General features: G+C 38.9%; 1 protein-coding gene across 1 annotated transcript; it reads right to left on the bottom strand.

The window, feature by feature from the left end:
* Positions 1 to 380: 380 nt before the first annotated feature.
* LOC138033269 (uncharacterized) lies at positions 381 to 17,394 on the bottom strand. The gene is made up of 8 exons (XM_068881035.1): positions 17,200 to 17,394; positions 14,251 to 14,458; positions 10,154 to 10,464; positions 9,860 to 10,000; positions 7,929 to 8,251; positions 6,457 to 7,560; positions 5,336 to 5,603; positions 381 to 3,397 (listed from the first exon to the last, which is right to left on the bottom strand). Exons 1-8 carry the CDS (start codon positions 17,392 to 17,394, stop codon positions 2,978 to 2,980), a joined length of 2,970 nt encoding a protein of 989 aa, XP_068737136.1. The 3' UTR covers positions 381 to 2,977.
* Positions 17,395 to 18,658: the final 1,264 nt, after the last annotated feature.

Genomic DNA, 18,658 nt, shown 5'->3' with positions numbered 1-18,658 from the left:
ACTGTTTTCAGGTTGGTTTTCAATGACGACGACGCATGCGTGAGCAACGTAGGCATGCGCATTAAATTGTCGTTGATCATTGCCCTTTATCTGATCCTTTGATTCCCAAGGGTGATTGATATAAATTTTCTCCTTACAAGCTAAGTACATTGTTATGCAGACTGGTGGAGAGAATAGAGAAATTTTTTCACCTGGGTTTGTTGCTTAGATCATTATATACAAATTCCCATAACTGACATAAAAAGTAATGTATGGCAATCAGTAAGGAGAATTAACATTCATATCTTACGTATGTTGCTTTTCCTTATGCTTGCGTTGCTTGTGGAAATTCAGGAGTTTTAGACACGGTGTTGAAGGACTTTTCGGGGGAGAGAAGTGACTCTTTGGCAATGGGTTCTTTTATTCGTCTGACGAGCAACCGTAACAACAACTTGACTGCTCTGCTACTGTACAACTCAAGAACCGTACAAAAACTGAACTACAACTACTTTTTCTGTTACAATTACAGCATTCTAATACCAACTAGAGTTGACCTGTCAAGCCTACGTCAACCATGCGTCAAGTAACACCTGCCAAGCGAAATAAGCTTGCGCAGTACCTACACAAGTATACTTTTCTTCGAGGAAGCTGCTCGCTCAAAATTCTTTCACTTAGATTTTCACATAGGTTTCGTTAACCACACAGAATCAAAAATATAAAAACTATAAAAAACATAATACCAGAGCCGAAAGCAAATTCTACAGCAAGACTTTTCCAAAAAAAATATTTGAAGAATGTTACATAACAGAGTCAAAATAAAGCACTACACAAAAAGGGGGGAGGGCTGAAGGCTCCGTCTGCTACATAAGCTATCAAACCCACGTGGAAAAAGTACTGTACCAGGACAGCTGGACGATTCCCACTTGCACCAATTTACCATTCACTACAAAGTATAAGGAGACTAAAGCCCGGTTTACACTACAGACAATTTTCGGCACGGCTCGTGTGAAATTGGCACGGGTGCCTAAAAAGAGCTCGGCAAACTTTGTTTACACAAATACCGTGCCAAAATTTTTGGGCCCGGGTAAGTTCTCTTGTAGACATGCGCAGTTCAATTACAATCAAGAACGTCCGCGTGATTTTGGTGGAGAATAAGCAGCCATCTTGAAATATACACACAAAAACCGCTAGCCTATATGAATTAAGGCTCAAATTTGGCCCTTTAAAGTGTTTAGACTACTTGTTCTATCCGAACCGTGCCTATTTTTTCAGCACCCGTATCATTTTTTCCCGTGCTCGGGCTACCTCGCCGAAGGTCCCAGCACGGGTAAGAATTTTGGTTCGGCACGGATGAAATATGGTACTGATACGTTGTTTACACTGCAAATTCTATCCGAGCCAAACCGTTTTTTTGGGACCCGTCCCAATTTCACCCGAGCCGTGTCAAAAAATTTCTGTAGTGTAAACCGGGCTTATATTGAACCTGTGTAAAAGCCTTTGGAGAAGATACATTCTGATCGTCGCCGTCGCCGTCATACTGATAGCTCTTACTGATTAAAAGAATGAGGTTTTCTGAGGGTAGATAAGGGCTCTACCAGACAAACTATTCGGTCCAGTTTTAACGCCTCATTGCTAAGTAATTTCCAGTAAAATTATGATAAATTTTACTCTGAATTGCTGAGACATAGCAAAGCGGAAATACCAGTGCCTCAATGCAGATTCTCTTTATAGGAAAATCCTCGATCAGCGTTTTCGTTACTAGCAACAGCGTATGCAACCAATCTCTAAAGACACAAAAAAATTAATAAGGATAATGACTAAAATAAACCATAGGCCCCGTCTCAAAACCGTTTAATGTTCTTCAATGTTTACAACCCAGTGGGATGTAAAAGACCCCATATTTTGGTTTTAGCTGCTTATATCTCAAAAACGAACTCGGCGAGCCCCATTTTTTATTTCTGAAATGAAATCAACATGTCAGAATGAAACTATCTGCAAAGTTTAAAAAATTGTGTGTGGCGGATTCAGAGCCACCTTAACTAATTGAAAATTTAAGGTAGCTCTGAATCTGCTCCTCAGATTTTTTTTAAAAATCTTGGCTTGCTATTCGCTTTTGTGCAATTAAAAAATGGGGTCAGCGAGTTCGAGAGAGGTCCTGGGAAAGAAATTAGTCTGGATCGCAATTCTTTTGAATTGCACTATGGGGCGTTTTTGAAGGATTCGATACAAACATGGCGTCCCTTCAAGGTATCCAAATTTACCCCAACCAAGAATTTAAATGTAGTAATGAAATTAGGAGCCATTTATATGGAAGAAAATTGCCTTAACCAGTAGATCTAGAACAGTGTGTAGTTGCAATAAAAATTAAATAGATAGTGAAAAGTGGCTCCGAAATCCCAGTAAAAGCCATCACGGCTCTTGCCTTTTGGTCTAGAGTTTCTTGTCAACCATTCAGGACGTCAGAAAAACCGAGAAAACCGAGAACCGATAGCAAGGCGAAAAATCATGCAATCACAACCTTTATCTATGTGTCTAGGTGTTCTAGCGCCTTATGACGCTGACTCGGGACACATTCAGGCCAGAATACAACACCATGCCCTGTTGCTATCAAGTAGTGTGTGGGATCTTTAACGTAAGGTCTCACTGACAGAGTTTATGAACAAGGATCGTGAGACAGAGCCTTCGGTTTATCGTCCTTATACGAGAAGACTTGAAAGTCTAACAATATTTGCCGCAGTAACTTACAAAGGGAAGCACTTTCTCATCCGTTAATTAAACCGTGATTTGCTTAAAATTCCGATCGCGTTGAAAACGATTATGTAAGCTTTTGCGGTTATCTTTGCTCTCAGCTGCTTCCCCTTTTCTGTCACTTCCTGTTTTCACTACTTATTTTTATGTATAAGTTGTCGAGTACTGAGTTCGATTTTCTCTATCACATGGAAAAGAAACACATTTAAGACACTTCTCAACCAGCTAGTGTCCTTTCTATAATTATTCGTTAAAAATGATAAGGCAATGGCATCACAATGGTTTCCTTGCACAGGTCAGTTATAACCTGTCTGCATTTCTCCGCAGAGGGTCGTTCTTTTGGATCTGTCGCCCAGCATTTCTTCATGAGCTCCTCCCAGGTATTAGGGGGATGATTGCAGGTCTCGTTGTGCACAGGACGAAAGCCGTTGTTCACGTGATAAAAAAACTCTTCCAAAGTGAACCTGACATCACCAAATGCTTGTTGTCCATACCACATCTCCCACAGCATAATGCCCAAGCTGTAGATGTCTGCACTGAATTCGTAGATCTCTGAATTAAACACCTCAGGTGCCATGTAAACAGGTGTTCCCGCATATGTGCCGGTGATGTCAATGGCGGGTTTGGATGCACCAACGTCAGTGACCCTTACTGTGTTATCTTGCGATAGCTTGATTAAAAATGAAAGGTAGAGATAAACCGATGAAGAGAATTTACCATGTTGAACACTTTACAAGATTTTTATCGGCTCGCGTTGTACTTTTGACCTTTCCTATGATTTTTTTTGACTGGTGTAATAACCAACCGAGAATTCACAACACAAAACAGACCAATTTAATACAAACTGGAAATCCGGTTGCACATCATGTGACCAACATGTGAAAAACTTAATGTCACGCCAGACTGTCACTCGTATACAAAATGTAAGAACTACATCATTACAACTGGTACAATCGCGATACTTCTTAAGGTCACATTTCTTTTGATATTCAAATTTATCAACCACGGAACAAAAGAAGTCATTGTTTCAACAGCCTATTAGGTTCTGGTTGGCATATTAATAACAATGGGTGACGTCACGCTATAGGCCACTTTCAAAAATGCCATAATACTCCAAAAGTTTGCATAAGCATTGTTTCCAGTTTCTCATGGGACTTACAATGGTCCCAAAAGAAAATAAAAACAATGCTTGTGCAAGTTTTGGAGGGCAAACAAAGAGTATTATCGTATTTTTGAAAGTGGCTTGATTGACAGAGCATCTATTGTCTCACGGGTTTTCGTTACATTGTTAATGCAACCGATATCATTCACTGTGAGAAAGTTGCCATTTTTTGCGGATTCATCAGTTTAGTCACAAGCATCTTTTCGTACTTTACCTCGTTCAACTAGAATGAGACGGTTTTCTGTCAACACTATTCCAGAAGGCATTAAATAACCAGTAATCGTATTCCTGTTTTCAGAACTAAAGGAAGAGCATTGTGCTTTTCGTATAAAGTGTTTTCACTCACGTGATCAGTAACTTTGTCTTTCCACCGAAACAAAAGAAAACGTTTGTGTCATAATAGAGCTCAATTCCCAGAGGACTAGTTGAATACACCGACATGGCCTCTGTGACGTCACATGAAAACACTCTATACTGTCACCTGTATTTTGTTTTTGATCGCTGTCTGTGTCCCCCCGCCCATGAATGGTGGTCTAGCTTAATATTTCTCTAAGGTATATTCTTTGTTATTGATATTCCAGAAAAACGATGTACTGACTCATGCAATCTCGTACCCAGAGAGTCCTCGGGCTTCTTGGTCAGCGGGTGAGCGCACGGAGAGACTCTGGGATAATCGACTTCATTTTTCCAGAAAACGTGCGTTCCGGTCTTATTGCGCATGCTTGATTTTAAACGAAAACAGAAAAGAGAAAACAGTAAACAGTAGAAATGGCGGGTTGAAAGCGTTCGGGAGACAAAAATTTTAGCCTTACGCACCATCAAAGAAACTGGAAAAATGATCATTGGCTTGCTGTGAGAGCAAGTGAAGATGAAACCTCTGACGCTTTCGGTAAGTGCATTTTTAGTGTTTCAGCGTGCACGTGCATTCCATCGTTCAGAATGCCATTGTGCAAGCAACAGGATCGATACTACTCTTCTACAACAATTTGATGTTTCCGTAATTCTGAATGGCTTCGACCAGACCTTATTCCACGGATTTCTCTTCAAAGAGACTGATGTAATGTTTTCCCACGGTACTTTTGCAACAGCAACAGTAATCACTTTTTAGCAGCGTGGGAAAATTCCCGTGCGGTATAAGACATAATTCAAACCACGTCGTTTTATTACTTTTGTGATTTATATATTTCTGAGGTAGAAAAAACAAACAACACTGAAACTAGCTTTAGATTTTGAATCTCCCTCCAAATTCTGGGGCTTCCGAATTACTTACCGACTTCCTGTTGGACTGCCATTGTTACGCAAGTGGCCAATCAAAAATACAGTTCAAGTCCATTATCCCAGAGTCTCTCCGGGCGCTCACCCGCCGGCCAAAAAGCCCGAGGACTCTGGGTACGAGATTGTGACTCTTGCAACTTTGAAGATTAACATAAACGCAATTTTGCATACCAAGATGTTTTCAAGCTTGAGGTCTCTGTGGATAATTCCTTGTTGGTGTATGTACTCCAGTGCACAGGTTATCTGGATCACCCATTGAAAAACTTCTCCAAAGCCATCAGGATTACTAGCTTTCCCTGGACAGCGTTGTGGTTTCTCGTAAAGTCGACTCCTCAAGTTCTGCTCGCACTTTTCCATGACTAAAATCACCCTGGTTTTGCCGTCGTCCTTCAGTAGCGAGGTTCCATAGAACTTTACAATGAAAAAGTGTCTCAATTTTCTGATGTAAAGAAAGAAAATAATGCGAAGGCATAGGAGGATATATGAGACGTCAAAAAATAAGTTTAGTTGTAAATGGCTATGAAAATTAATTATAGTTAAAAACACGCGTCAGAAGGATGCAAGTCCTCAAGTTGTTGTTCAAATTTTCCGCTTTGCTTCAAGAAATTCACTACGCAACCTGTCACGAAGAATAATTTTAAGAAAGGGATGAAAAACATGCCTTGATGTAGATGTTGCCGGTAAAATCCGTTGTCAGGTTGAATGCGATTTACCTAGAGTAATTTGATGATCCTCATTTACCGAGGCCTTGAATACGCACTAAGATGAATTGAATAAACTTATTTTTTCGCCTTAATTAATTCTAGAAAAAAAATTGTGTCAGGTTAGGATTAGTTTTGGTTATCATACACATCAGTTGACTTATTATATAAAAGAAAATAAAGAAACGAACTTTGTTTAATTGAGCATGTTCGTCGTTGTAGTGTAGTGGTGAACCGGACACAAGACTATAGAGTTCGAGTACCGGTAAGTGCATAGGACAGTTATTTGTTTCCTTACTATGTTGTAATGTCGAAGGTGAATGGAAAAGTGTATGAATACAGAAATCGATACGATGATGCGAAACATTGAGAAGATGTGTTGATGAGATGCATAAGACTAGAGCTTGAGGGAAGGTATTGGTGTTTTCAGTTCTTTTTTTTTGGGGGGGGGGGGGGGGAAGGAGTTGGTAGCTGTTTTTAACTATTTAGAGTGGACATTAAACCTCGGTAGAGTAAGCATCACCAATTTAAGGTAGATAAAAACGGATTCAACCTGAGACCGGATTTGACCGATAGAAGTCTATCGCTCACCTCAGAAGTTCAACTTCTGCTATGATTTCACAGGCGTTCCTGGGATTAAGTGCCTGACTGTACACCTTCAGTGCAACGGGATGGGCGTGTTGATCTTTGGTCATAGTTCCTTTGTACACAACTCCAAACGCACCACTGCCAAGGCGATGGGATGCGTCCTCTTTCCAGTCCAACGTTTTCCTATTGACATCTTCGCCAAAGACGTCCACAAAACCGAATACTGCAAGATTTCTTCGAAACTCAGTAGCGTTGTCCAGTAGTGGCCTGTAGAGTTCAATTATCTCCTTTTTCCCTCGGGTTTCATCGTAGAGTTGTTCACATAACATTTTGTCAGCTTGGATCAGCTGTGGAATGCGGGCTTTGAGATTCTCAAAACAGAGTATGACTTCTCGCAGTTGTTCTACGACGAATGCCAGAAGAATGTCCTTCAAGTTGAATTTGGCGAAATATTCTGCCGATGCCTTCGCCATGAAAGCGCACTTATCTTTTTTGAAGGTCTTCATGTTTTTCTTAGCTTCGATCATTACCGGGATAGCCTTAACCATTTGATCGAGAAAAAGGGGAAAGGAAAAAACTGGCAGTGCACCGAATTTATCGACTTTTTCCACGGAACGTGGTTGAGTGCCACCTACTTTCTGAGCAATAACATTCTGAAGATTCCGCAACTGCTCCTCAACAAAATTGTGGTGCACCTGAAAGCGTTTTAAGAGGGAGTTTCTAGCTTCTGAGAAGACCTGATTATCCTCTTCCCATTGCTCGATGATGCATCGCATCCGTGCTGAAAGCACTTTTCTGATTTGGTTTTCGGTCGCTTCCCAGGAACTTTCTGCTTTCGGGACGTCGTCCAGGGTCCATGTGGTAAAGCGCTTCTTCACTTCTTCTGTAAAGAGATATCTGGAGAGCTCCGTTAATGCACAAAAAACGCAAGTACTGAAGTCTCGTTCAAGTTCTTGCATTATTTGGGTTTGCCATCGATCAAGACCTACCAAGCGATCGCAAATCTTTCTCGTCATTTTGAAGAAGACCTCTGGTTTGTCTTTAGAGGCGTTTGACACGAACGCTTTGGCTTGCAAAATTATTCGAGACAGAAGAACGTCTAACCACCTGCGACAAAATTTGGAGAGAGACACCTAATTTGTAAATGAAAAGAGGGTAGTTCGACTGTTAATCAGAGAAGGCCCACACGAAAAAGCTTAAAGGATTTCAGCATGTTTTTTTACTTTTGTTATACATTTTAGACTGAATAAGTTCCGAGTTTGCGGTAACGGGTGTTACAACAGCAAACCAGGAATTTCATGGAATGATTTTAATTTCTTTTTATCATTTTTTTTTTTACTTTAATTGAAAAACAACTGGTAGGTTTCTCGGGAAGCAGCCTTTAGATCCACGAAACCCCATGAGTGTATGATAGAATCTCAACTTTACAATGCAAAATTTGACTTAGAGACGTGTAGGTTACGTACGTTCCCTACCTCCAGTGAATTTCCAGCCGACATTGAATGCCTTTTAGTACCATAGATTTAATTCCTTCCATCAAGAAAGAAAATTCGTCTGTAACAATCCCCAGGTTTTGTCGTTTGGTGGCAGTTAATGTGGAAATGTAGATGATCTGTGATGCAGGATCAAGGCCGGGCCAGCATCGTTGCAGATTCCTGACTATGTGGGTCCTGACCTCTTCTGCCTCTTCGTCGGGTATTTGGTCCCACTTGTTGCAAACAAAAAGAGCACACTTTGACGGCAATTGGCCCTTTCCCTCAAGATATACATTCCTAACATTTTCCAGCAATTTTTGAAGCTGCAATTTCAAATATTGTCACGTTAACACCTTTTTAGCCAGAGACACCTTTTACGATATTTACCTCATTTTATTAACAGAAATGCCTGGCTACAGACCAGATATTTGTAAACGTTAACAGGTTCCCTACGAAAACGTTTGTCAGTCCTAAGCCCGTCAATGGTAACAGAAATACTTCCAAGTTCCTTGACGAACCCCTAGAGATTTTCGCCAGCTAAAAAAGGCATTCTACAGTATCCTTGTCGAAGAAATTCGCGAAAATCCACAACATTCTTTTAGTTCAAGTTCAGATGTTTAGGATTTTTTTGTGTAATGTTTAAAAAAAAGAGAGGCATTGTCTTATCGGGTTTAAAAACACAAAGCGTAGCCGAGTGTTTTAAGACCCGATAAAACAAGTGCTGCTACAAAAACATTCAACAAAAAGCGTGTCCCTCGAGAGTCCGAAGAAAGGTTCAAATTGTGAAAGGCATATATTAGCAAACACAAAAAACAAGGCTACCTTATAAGTAGAATGGTAATTTTAAAAGCATGTTTTTTTCCTTCAGTCCTTTCTTTGTTGCAGTCGATGGTTGAAGAAGGGGGGAGCGTTACCTGACATCCCGAAGGACGGCTGCGAATGAGACTATTTTGCAACTTTTACAGTTGTAGCTAAGTTACCTGGCCTAAGAATGGAAGCCAGACTGCTGGTGACTCTGTTTTGATACAAACCTTCGTGCTATTGTAATGTTAATATGGACTAATTAGAATTACAACAACACAATTTACATGATAAAAGCAATGTGGGCTGTATCAATAGGCCACTTCGGAAAATACCGTAATACTCTTTGTTTGTCCCCCCAAATATTGCATAAGCATTGTTTCCAGTTTCTCTTGGGACTTACCATGGTCCCAAGAGAAAACAAAAGCAATGCTTATGCAAAATTTTGGGGGGTAAACAAAGAGTATTATGTTATTTTCCGAAATGGCCTATGCAAGGTCACCGGCAGCCTCGCAGCCGTTTACAGCCTAGGTCGCTGAGCAAACAGCCGTAAAATGACCTATTGCATTATTTGTGTATTCAGCCCCGCAATTCTCTGGGACTGACATCAAAACCGCCACCAGGCTTTTTAGAATGGTCGTAGATTACCAGGTATAATTTAAAGGTTCACACACGTGACGTTTTATCTACCGGTATGTTTTGATAGGCTGTTGGGCACATGAATTATTAATGAGTTTTTGAAGTATCTTTAAAATATTCTTGTTATTGAATCTTGGGCGTGTGTGAAGCTTCATGTTCTCCAGACAATGAAGAATGTTAATGTCTTTGATATTTCTTGTGGTCTGAGATACATACATTTTGGGGGTGGAGGGAGTGATTGTGGGCATAGCGCATCGTGCCTGCTGTTGTGGACAACGGTGATTCGAACAGACGATAGACGCTTTGTGTCTCTGAATAAACTTAAAGGATTTGTTCTGCGTTGAATGATGGACGTGAATTCTGATGGCATTTTTAAATTCTTTCCTCGTGACCGCGAGTAAACAGCAGTTACCGTATGAATGCACTGAGTACACGATAACTTCATATGGTATATTTTTGAAACAGTTTCACAGCTTTATTCAATTACTTACTCTGTCTTTCTGAACTCCTCCGGCATTGCTACCGTTAATAGTGTAAATGAAGGCAAAGGCTTGAGGCAAGTATTGAGTGACGATCTTGTCCATATTTTCAGATTCTCCAACACCAGGACTGTCAATAATAACTATTCCTCTCTAAAATATAGAATATCAAAAGAGGACAACACAAAGGTTTTGGGATATTAATTCCGTGTAGTAAGTGACCACATTGAAGGAGGCCAAAATCATTTCCAGTTGGTTATATTTGTCATTACTTTCACTAATTAAGTGCCTTTACCAAATAATTACCTCTAGTAGCCTGTGAGGCCAAAATAATTCAATCTTTTTGTATATTGAGCCTTCCTCGCGTTCTCTCTCCAGATGAACATAAGGTGCAATCTGCTTAAGGTAGCTGTCCCTTTCTGGATTGTCTTTTAAGTGGATTACTCTTGTGGGCTGACTCGTTTCTGGATCCTTGTCCTTGAAGTGGGCCACAATTTTGCGTTCTTTTCCAAACTTAAGTTCACATATGGTAGAGGTTGTGCTAAGGACAGAATAAGGACAAATTTCCTCTCCCATAATAAGATTGATCAAACTGCTTTTTCCAGAACTCGTCTCACCTATGATTGTAAATGTTACAGTTAAATTTAAATTCGGGTTAATTTCAATTTCAACCTAGGTCATTTTATTATTTTATTATTTATTTTATGTTGATGACTTTCGTAAGGAGACACGTTACTAGATCCTTGTCCTTGAAGTGGGCACAATTCTGCGTTCTTTTTCAAACTTAAGTTCACATATGGTGGAGGTTGTATTAAGAACAGAATATGGAAGAACTTCCTCTCCCATAATAGATTGATCAAACTGCTTTTTCCAGAACTCGTCTCACCTATGAGTGTAAAAGGTACAGTTAAATTTCAATTCAGGTTAGTTTTAATTTCAACTTAGGTCATTTTATTTTAAACTAGGTTGAAATTGAATCTAGGAAACATAAACAAAAACCCGTCAATTATTAGCAAGTACGTGTAATACAGTGGTAAGTAGATTGGTCCTAGAGGTGAGTGGATGAACTTTTTCATGAGTTTTTTATAAAACCCCAATCATCGTTAAGTCTAGGCTCTGATTTAAATGGTTAGCATTAAGGTTGGGGTTAGGTATACTTCTTTTTGAGAGCTTTTTAGAAGGACAGTGTTCATTGATGAATTTCCTTTGAAGGGAAGGAGGCAACAATATTGAATTATCCTCTGAGGAATAAAAGAACTTAAACATACATGATGTATTGTTGGTTTTTAATTTGCTTCGTTATTTCCTCTCTTTTTTGCTTACTTTGAATCGTAATAATCAAAAGCAAGTAAAAACAAAACTTTGAAAAGTCAGGAAAAAGGGTTTCGTAATCTATTGATCAGAAGCCATTCTCTATCGTAAGTGTTATTTCTTTCGAATTATCAAATAATTTTTTTTATTATTATTTTGCTAAGTCTGTTTGTAGTGATAAATCCAAGCTTTGTGATTATTTTGGCACAGTCCCCTTCAAGTTTTACTATTTGAGCAAGAGGCACGTTTGGATGAAGGGGCGTTTCCTTTTGCCACTTATTAATTTTCAGCGGCACATAATCCCAAACTTCGAACTTCTTTTTCTTCTTCGCTTTTTGGTGTATGATAACTGCAGAAGGCAGACTACTGCCTGCCTACAAAAATAGCACTGATAAGCAGTATTTAAGTCTAAGCACCCATTTCAAATAGTGCTGATAAACAGAATTTAAGTCTTAACGCCCACTTTAGAGCCGCTACAATCTTGGACAAAAAGGGTTGAGAAAATTAAAAACAGGGGTTATTTTGCGCACTACGTCCTCAATATCGCACATTATTTGCCATCCCCCTCCCCCCTACAACCAATGTTGATAAGCCCAGGTTCGACATGCTTTGTTTCGTCTAGCAAGATTGATCAGAGGGGGGGGGGGGGGGGGTGGGGGCAAAAAGAGAGCTTCTTTTTCATACTTGTGATCGGAGTTTAGTCCAACAGCAGAGTTTTCTCAACAATTTTGTCCAAGATTGTAGCTTTCTATGCCTGTGATTTAGTCTGCAGTCCGCAGTCTGCAGTTTGCAAGTGTCAGATACCGCTCTCTTTCAATGTCTGGCTCATACACCTTATTCCAAAATGGCCGCCATTTTAGTTTTCTTTTGTTTCCATGCAAATTGGCCTTTATGACCTCGTTTAAGGTTAAATATTCTTTTGGATTTTACATTTGAAAAAGAGGCCACAAGGGCCAATTTGCATGGAAACAAAAGAATACTAAAAATAATGGCGGCCATTTTGGAATAAGGTGTATCCACTTTTTCAAATTTTTGACCATTCCCCTGCTCTGTATTTGACGTAGAAAGGAGGAGAAAGTGCTGCCTTTGTAATTACACCCGTAAATGGTTAGACTTTCAAGTCTTCTTTGATAGGGACTGTAAACCGGAGGTCCTGTCTCATAGCCCTTGCTGCATACCAAATAGTATGGGACATTAATAAAGAACCCACTCACTTCTCGAGAAGGGTAGGGGACGTTGTCCCCGGTGTTGTGGTCTGACCTAATCTGGTCGGGGGTACCTTTCATTTCCTAAATAAACTGTAAACTGCGTAACAAGCAGTCTTGCCAAAGTCCTCCACAAAAAGCATTGTAAATTAGTCCTGAAAAGCCCCGAGGAGAGAGACTAAGAACTTTACTTCACTTCACTTCAGCTGTGCCTTGTCCATTCATTCGTGGCTTTTGATTTCGTTTCTCCGAGATATTCCGAAAACCACTTCATATGGCATTTTGGCAATTGTTCTGTGAATGGTTATGTTTTTTTGACAAGCGGTTTCTCCAAGATGATGACACCAGTGGTTTGGTGACGAGTTCTTTTCTTTGATTAAACTGCAAAGGTTATCTTTTGTTATTCTATTTGCCAGTGCCACCATTCTGTTTTCACAGTGCGTGCGAACGCTGTGTTTACGGCGAAAATCGGTTTGTCATCATGACTAGACATGATACCTTGTTCCCGGTGTATTTTGCATAGCGACGTAAATAAACTTCGTACAACATTTGACTATTTGTCCTTTAAAATCAAGACCCCACCTCTTGCAAACAATTTTGCTTTTGTTGAACTGGAGAATGTCAGATCATTTTCATTCTTCTTGGGATAAATTTAGCCACCTTTTAACTTCTTCATAAAGTGCCATCGGTGGCCATATAACCGTGTGGATGAGCTGAAATAGACCATTTTACAGTTGTAGCTAAGTTACCTGGCCTAAGAATGGAAATGAGGTTGCCGGTGACCCTGTTTTGATACAAACCTTGTAATGTTAATATAAACTAATTAGAATTATAACAGCACAATTTACATGATAAAAGCAAAGAGGGCTGTATCAATACAAGGTCACCGGCAGCCTCGCAGCCATTCATAGGCTAGGTCGCTGAGCAAAGAACTGTATAATGGCCTATTGTTTAAGTCTCATTATCTCATTTACGCATGTGCCAAATTGTGGAAAGGTAAAGGAGGGTGTTTCTTATTATTATTTTCTTTCTTATCCCCCCATCGGGGGCCATATAACTGTGTGGATGAGCTGAAATTGTTGTAAGTCTCATTTTATCATTTACGCATGTGCAAAATTGTGGAAAGGTGAAGGAGGGTGTTTCTGATTATTTATATCTTTCTTATCCCCCCCCCCCCCCCAAAAAAAAAAATCCAGACCCCACTTTTCTTTTAATAGAACCCCGAAAAAAGGAAAAACCTTTTTTTAGACAGTTCGTAATAAGCTAGGTTAAAAAAAATCAACTTAGGCTGATCAGAAATTAAAATTAACCTGAAGGTAATACAACCTGCACACTAAAAATTAAAGTGTAATAATACGAACGCAAAAATGTAAAATTACACCTTGTTAATGTGTAAACTATTACACCAAAAAAAAACTAAAACTACTCTATATGTAAGGTATTTTTACATCTTGTTACTGTGTAAACTATTACACCAAAATAATCTTCTAAAATTACTCTATATGTAGGGTATTTTTACTCTTTTTAAAGGATAAAAGTTTATGGGTATTATCAAGGATAAAATTACACAGTTGGAAGGGTACTTTTACACCAATTTTAATAGTAAGAGGCCGATTATTCTAAACGATGTTAGAGTAGTTTTTTGAACTCATACAGTTGTGGGTTTAAAACATACATTAAGTATGAAAACACATCCTGCCAGTACACACAGAAGAAGTAAACATCATTTAAGTATCCCTATCAGTAAATCCGTGAAAAATACTAATCATGAATGTAACATAAACACAAAGAAACATGGTAGATGAGTGACTGTATCCCGGTGACAGCAAAGTTGACTAAATCATGACTCATTTTTTCAGGTAATTTCTACAAAATTTAAATAGATACCTGCCACAAGAAGAAAGTATTCCTTTCGAGCCAGTTGTAATTTGTGATTTTTGATGTTTTCTTTAACGTTTGGAACTTTCATTTGCAGTAAATTAAGGAATTTCTTATTCATCTTCATCAAGCAGCCTTCTGTATTTTCCAATAGATCCAGTAAAATGAGCCTTTTCCTTTCATCTTCGTCTTTGGCTTCAGACAAAATAGAAAAGGCCTGAAAAAAGCAAAGAGTTTCCATCTTTGATTCCATGAAAAAAAAAAATTAATCGGAGCTCACTATGCTAACTAAGAACGCAATACTTTCAATATTTAGTATCTACACATCGAATTAAGGTGGCTGAAACCAGGTTCAACACTTGAAAGAAACATTCTTATCACAAGGATTGACACTACAATACTGTATCACTTAACAGCAATATTATGGTATCATATCAAACACCAATTCTTGCTGAAAAAGATTTGGTAATTTTTGTGACGTATAAGTTACCGTGGCAACAGGAAAGCCCTTCAAAAACACTCCATATTTTGGCTTTAGCTGCTTATATCTCAAAAACGAACTCGGTGAGGCCCATTTTTTATTTCTGAAATGTAATCAGCATGCCAGAATGAAACTATCTTTGTGCAATAAGAAATTGGAGTTCGTTTTTCAGATATGAGCAACTAAAGCCAAAATATAGGGTATTTTTGCAAGGCTTTCCTGTTGTCATGGTAACTTGTCACGTCCCAAAAATGACCGAATCTTGTTCAGCAATAGTCCATGTCTCACATGGTACCATAACATTGCTGTTAGGTGATGAAGTGTTGTAGTGTCAATCCTTCTAATAACAAGGTCTCTTGAAAGTGTTGAAACTGGTTTGAGCCACCTTAAAGGCACACCCAAACTGCATTACACGGCTGAATTGAAAAAAAGAAAGAAGAATTCGAAGTTTCTTAATCACTTCCATAGACACACATGCGCCTGTAAGGTTTATGTTTTTGCCTTGAAGTCCTGACTTCAAGGTAGCTAAACTCCCTCGAGAGATCTCGAGAGTTCAGCTACCTTAATTATAATTAATACTCACGGAATCACATGGATTTTAGTATAGAAGGTGTCGTAAGTAAACTGCCTATGTTAAATTTAAAATTATTGCTCTCGTTTGTGAACCCTTTGCGTTACACTGTTGCTAACCCAAAAATAAGACACTGTTTTTCTTGGCGTATATGTTCTTGGTTAAATCCGGTCTCAGATTGAATCCGTTTTTACCTTGGCTAAATTGGTGATCCTCATTTTACCTAGGTTGAATATGCACTCTACCTACTTTAAAGCAGCTATCAACCCCCCAAAACGGATTTAAAACACCTATACTTTCCCTCAAGTCCGGACTTGAGGGAAGGTATAGGTCTCAACACATCTTTTAAATGTTGCGTATCATCTTATCAGTTTCTGTATTCATACACTTATCCATTTAATATCAACATTACAACGTAGCGAGAGAACAAAGAACTGTACTATGCACTTACCGGCACTAGAACTCGGACTCTCCAGATCTATAGTCCTGTGCCTTCACTACTACACTGCAACGACGAACATGCCCAACCCACAAAGAATTACTTGGAACTAACCAACCCAAACGATACTACTCTCTTACAGTCTGATTTGGGCTCCTTTGACAGGTGGGCAACAGATTGGCAAGTCAAATTTAATAAAAAGAAATGTGGAGTAATGAGAATAACGCACAAGAAGGACAAAACCGAACACTCATATTACTTATCTAACACGTTATTAAAATCTGTAAATTCGTATAAGGATTTGGGTATTAACATATCAAGCGACCTAACTTGGTCGTATCGTGTAGATCTAACAGTAATTAAACAAAAAGCCAGTAGAATACTAGGCTTGTTAAAACGCAAAGTTGGCTGCAATAACATGGTAATTTTCTCTATGTTATATAAGTCACTTCTAAGACCAAGTTTAGAATATGCTTTTCCGGTATGGGCTCCATATATATTAAAAGATAATTCAGCTATGGAAAAAAATCAACAAGTAGAGCATCACAAAATTGCCTTAGGACAACGACCTCGCGCGCGAGATACCTTACGAGGAGAGTTGCAAAATGTGAAACTATTGGAACTCTTTAGAACATAGAAGAGACTCTGAGAGTATTTGTCGCTGATAGAATGCTACAAGATTGTATTTGGTCTAAATGGCTTAGATTTTTATGATTATTTAGAGCCATAATGTAGGAGTAAAACGACTAGAGCCAATCATCAATATACTGAGATCCAAACGGAATCAGCTAGGGTAAATTGCTTTAAGTATTCTTTTTTCGCAAGAATCATAAAGCCTTGCAACAACTTACCTGACCATTCAGCCGCCTGAAATGACTTACGAATATTTAATAATATTAAGTTTCAAGAGTATGCAAATCTTAAGAACGCACAAGCACACTAGCATTTTTAATATTTTAAAAGTAGAAATTTACTTTTATATACGTGAAAATTTGATCGCGCAGGAGATCATCATAGCGTTAACCTCAAGGTCTTCCTATTTCAATTTTTACTGTAAACCTTTTAAAAAAAATTTCGTAGTTAAGGCTCTTCTTGTTTCGACCGACTGTCTTAGCCTGATAAAGTTTTGTCTTCTTCATCCAAGTGTATAACAGACGAACGCACTTGGTGCGAAGACTTTTCAAAATTGCATAAATTGCACTCAGTAGTAATCGGTGGCATCAGTTGCAGTTCTAAGAAATCTACTCCAACGAAGTCGTTTAATGAATCCATCTCAGGCATTGCAAGCGTTCTACGTTTTGTAAAAAAGATGTTTTTTGCTTTTGTTATTGACAGAGTCGATTAGTGCCATGATGTCGTCTTGTTGCTGGAAACTGATTTCCTTCGTACATGAGAGATTATGAATAAGTAATTTCAAGAGGACCACAACTTTGCATCTAGTTTGCTAATGACGGATCAGTGCATTACGAACTTATCAGTGGTTCCCTTTCCAGCATTCCAACTTTGCTTTTGCGATGTTTGGTGTAGGATAGCTTTTACTGCCTCTTTCATTTGCTCAAGCGTTTTTAAACCTTTGCATGAGATGCCAGGCGCGTCCATTGTATCAACCATTTCTCGGATATCCTCGATCTCGTCAATATCTTTCGGTGTACCACTCGCCATGTCGCATTTATGAATAAATGCAAGTATTCTGTTAAGTTCAATTCTTGGGTTAAATCAGTCTAAAGTGAAGAAGATTTCACGAGACGATGACAAAGGGAGTGCCGTTTTCACGAGACAATACCCCGGATGTTGATTTTTATGACGCTTCAATGGGTTCAAAATTTACCAAAACGTCTATCCACGAAAGGTTTTGAATCCATCTAATACTCGATTGAATTTATCAAAACCTGAAATTCATCAAAACGCTGAATTCATCGAACTGTTAAATTCAGCGAATAATCGATTGAATTTATCGAAACCTGAAATTCATCAAAGCGCTAAATTCATCGAACTGTTGAATTCATCGAATAATTAAATTCATCAAAACGCTATTTTCGTCAAAATGTTGAATTCTTCGAAACCTTAAACTCATCAAAATGCTGGTTTCCCACTATTCTCTGCATACAAATAACTCAATGATGTTCTGATTATAGGGAGCTGACTGCTGGCATGCGATTACAAGCATAGCAACCACTAACCAACTACGTTATCAATGAATAACACACAAACACCATAGCAACTCCTACCATATCAGGTGAACCTTGAAAACAACAGTTTGCTGCTATTTTTTGGACCGCAGCAAACAATCAGTTTCCCCTATTCCCTGCATACAAATAACTCAACGACTCAGACAACTATATTTTGGTTTTAAGTAGGAAGCTGACTGCTGTCATGCGATTACATGAGTACAAAGAGCGGCAAACAGGAAAACGAGGTAGAATTTATGTAACAGACTACAACCCTTAAGACTTTGAAACAAGTAAAAGGGTTTGTAAAGAATCTTCAACAAAGCGGTCTTTTGTGAATTCGGATTTCCATGGACCGTGGCGCTTCCAACAGCGGTCGGAGACCTTAGCATTGTCCACTGCTGTGGCGCCACCTGCTCTAAAAGGGTCCAAACTTATTTTGGTGCTGCTTAGCGCAAATTCCTTGAGCAAACCGATAATAGATTCCTTACCCCTTGTAAAACGTTACGGTTTTATGTTGTGGATAAGCCGAAATCCTGTGCTTTTCTTAACTATAGGTTTAAATACGTAATCGAGGTTCGAAGGTAGCAGTGGGATACCTGCTATCTGAATATACCTCTCCAGGGGCCCGTTTCTCGAAAGTCCCGAAATTTTACGGGCCATTTTCGGGTGTCACAATTCCCTTTTTATCTCAAAAACGGAGAGGATTTAAGTCGTCAAACTTCACAGTCACTTTGCTTTTTGTTACCTTGAAAACA

The sequence above is a fragment of the Montipora capricornis genome, chromosome 14 (genome assembly GCF_036669925.1).
Source record: "Montipora capricornis isolate CH-2021 chromosome 14, ASM3666992v2, whole genome shotgun sequence".
NCBI lineage: Eukaryota > Metazoa > Cnidaria > Anthozoa > Scleractinia > Acroporidae > Montipora > Montipora capricornis.
Note: the sequence above shows the minus strand (reverse complement) of the source record. Positions and strands in the feature narration are given on the sequence as shown.

What these genes read in the sequence shown, in the direction of transcription:
- LOC138033269 (XM_068881035.1), bottom strand. Translation starts at nt 17,394, where the DNA reads ATGGCGAGTGGTACACCGAAAGATATTGACGAGATCGAGGATATCCGA. An exon ending in AGGGAACCACTGATAAGTTC is followed by an intron (nt 14,459 to 17,199) that starts GTAATGCACTGA and finishes TGCTTTTTTCAG; the next exon opens with GCCTTTTCTATTTTGTCTGA. An exon ending in TCAAGCTTGAAAACATCTTG is followed by an intron (nt 3,398 to 5,335) that starts GTATGCAAAATT and finishes TTTTTAATCAAG; the next exon opens with CTATCGCAAGATAACACAGT.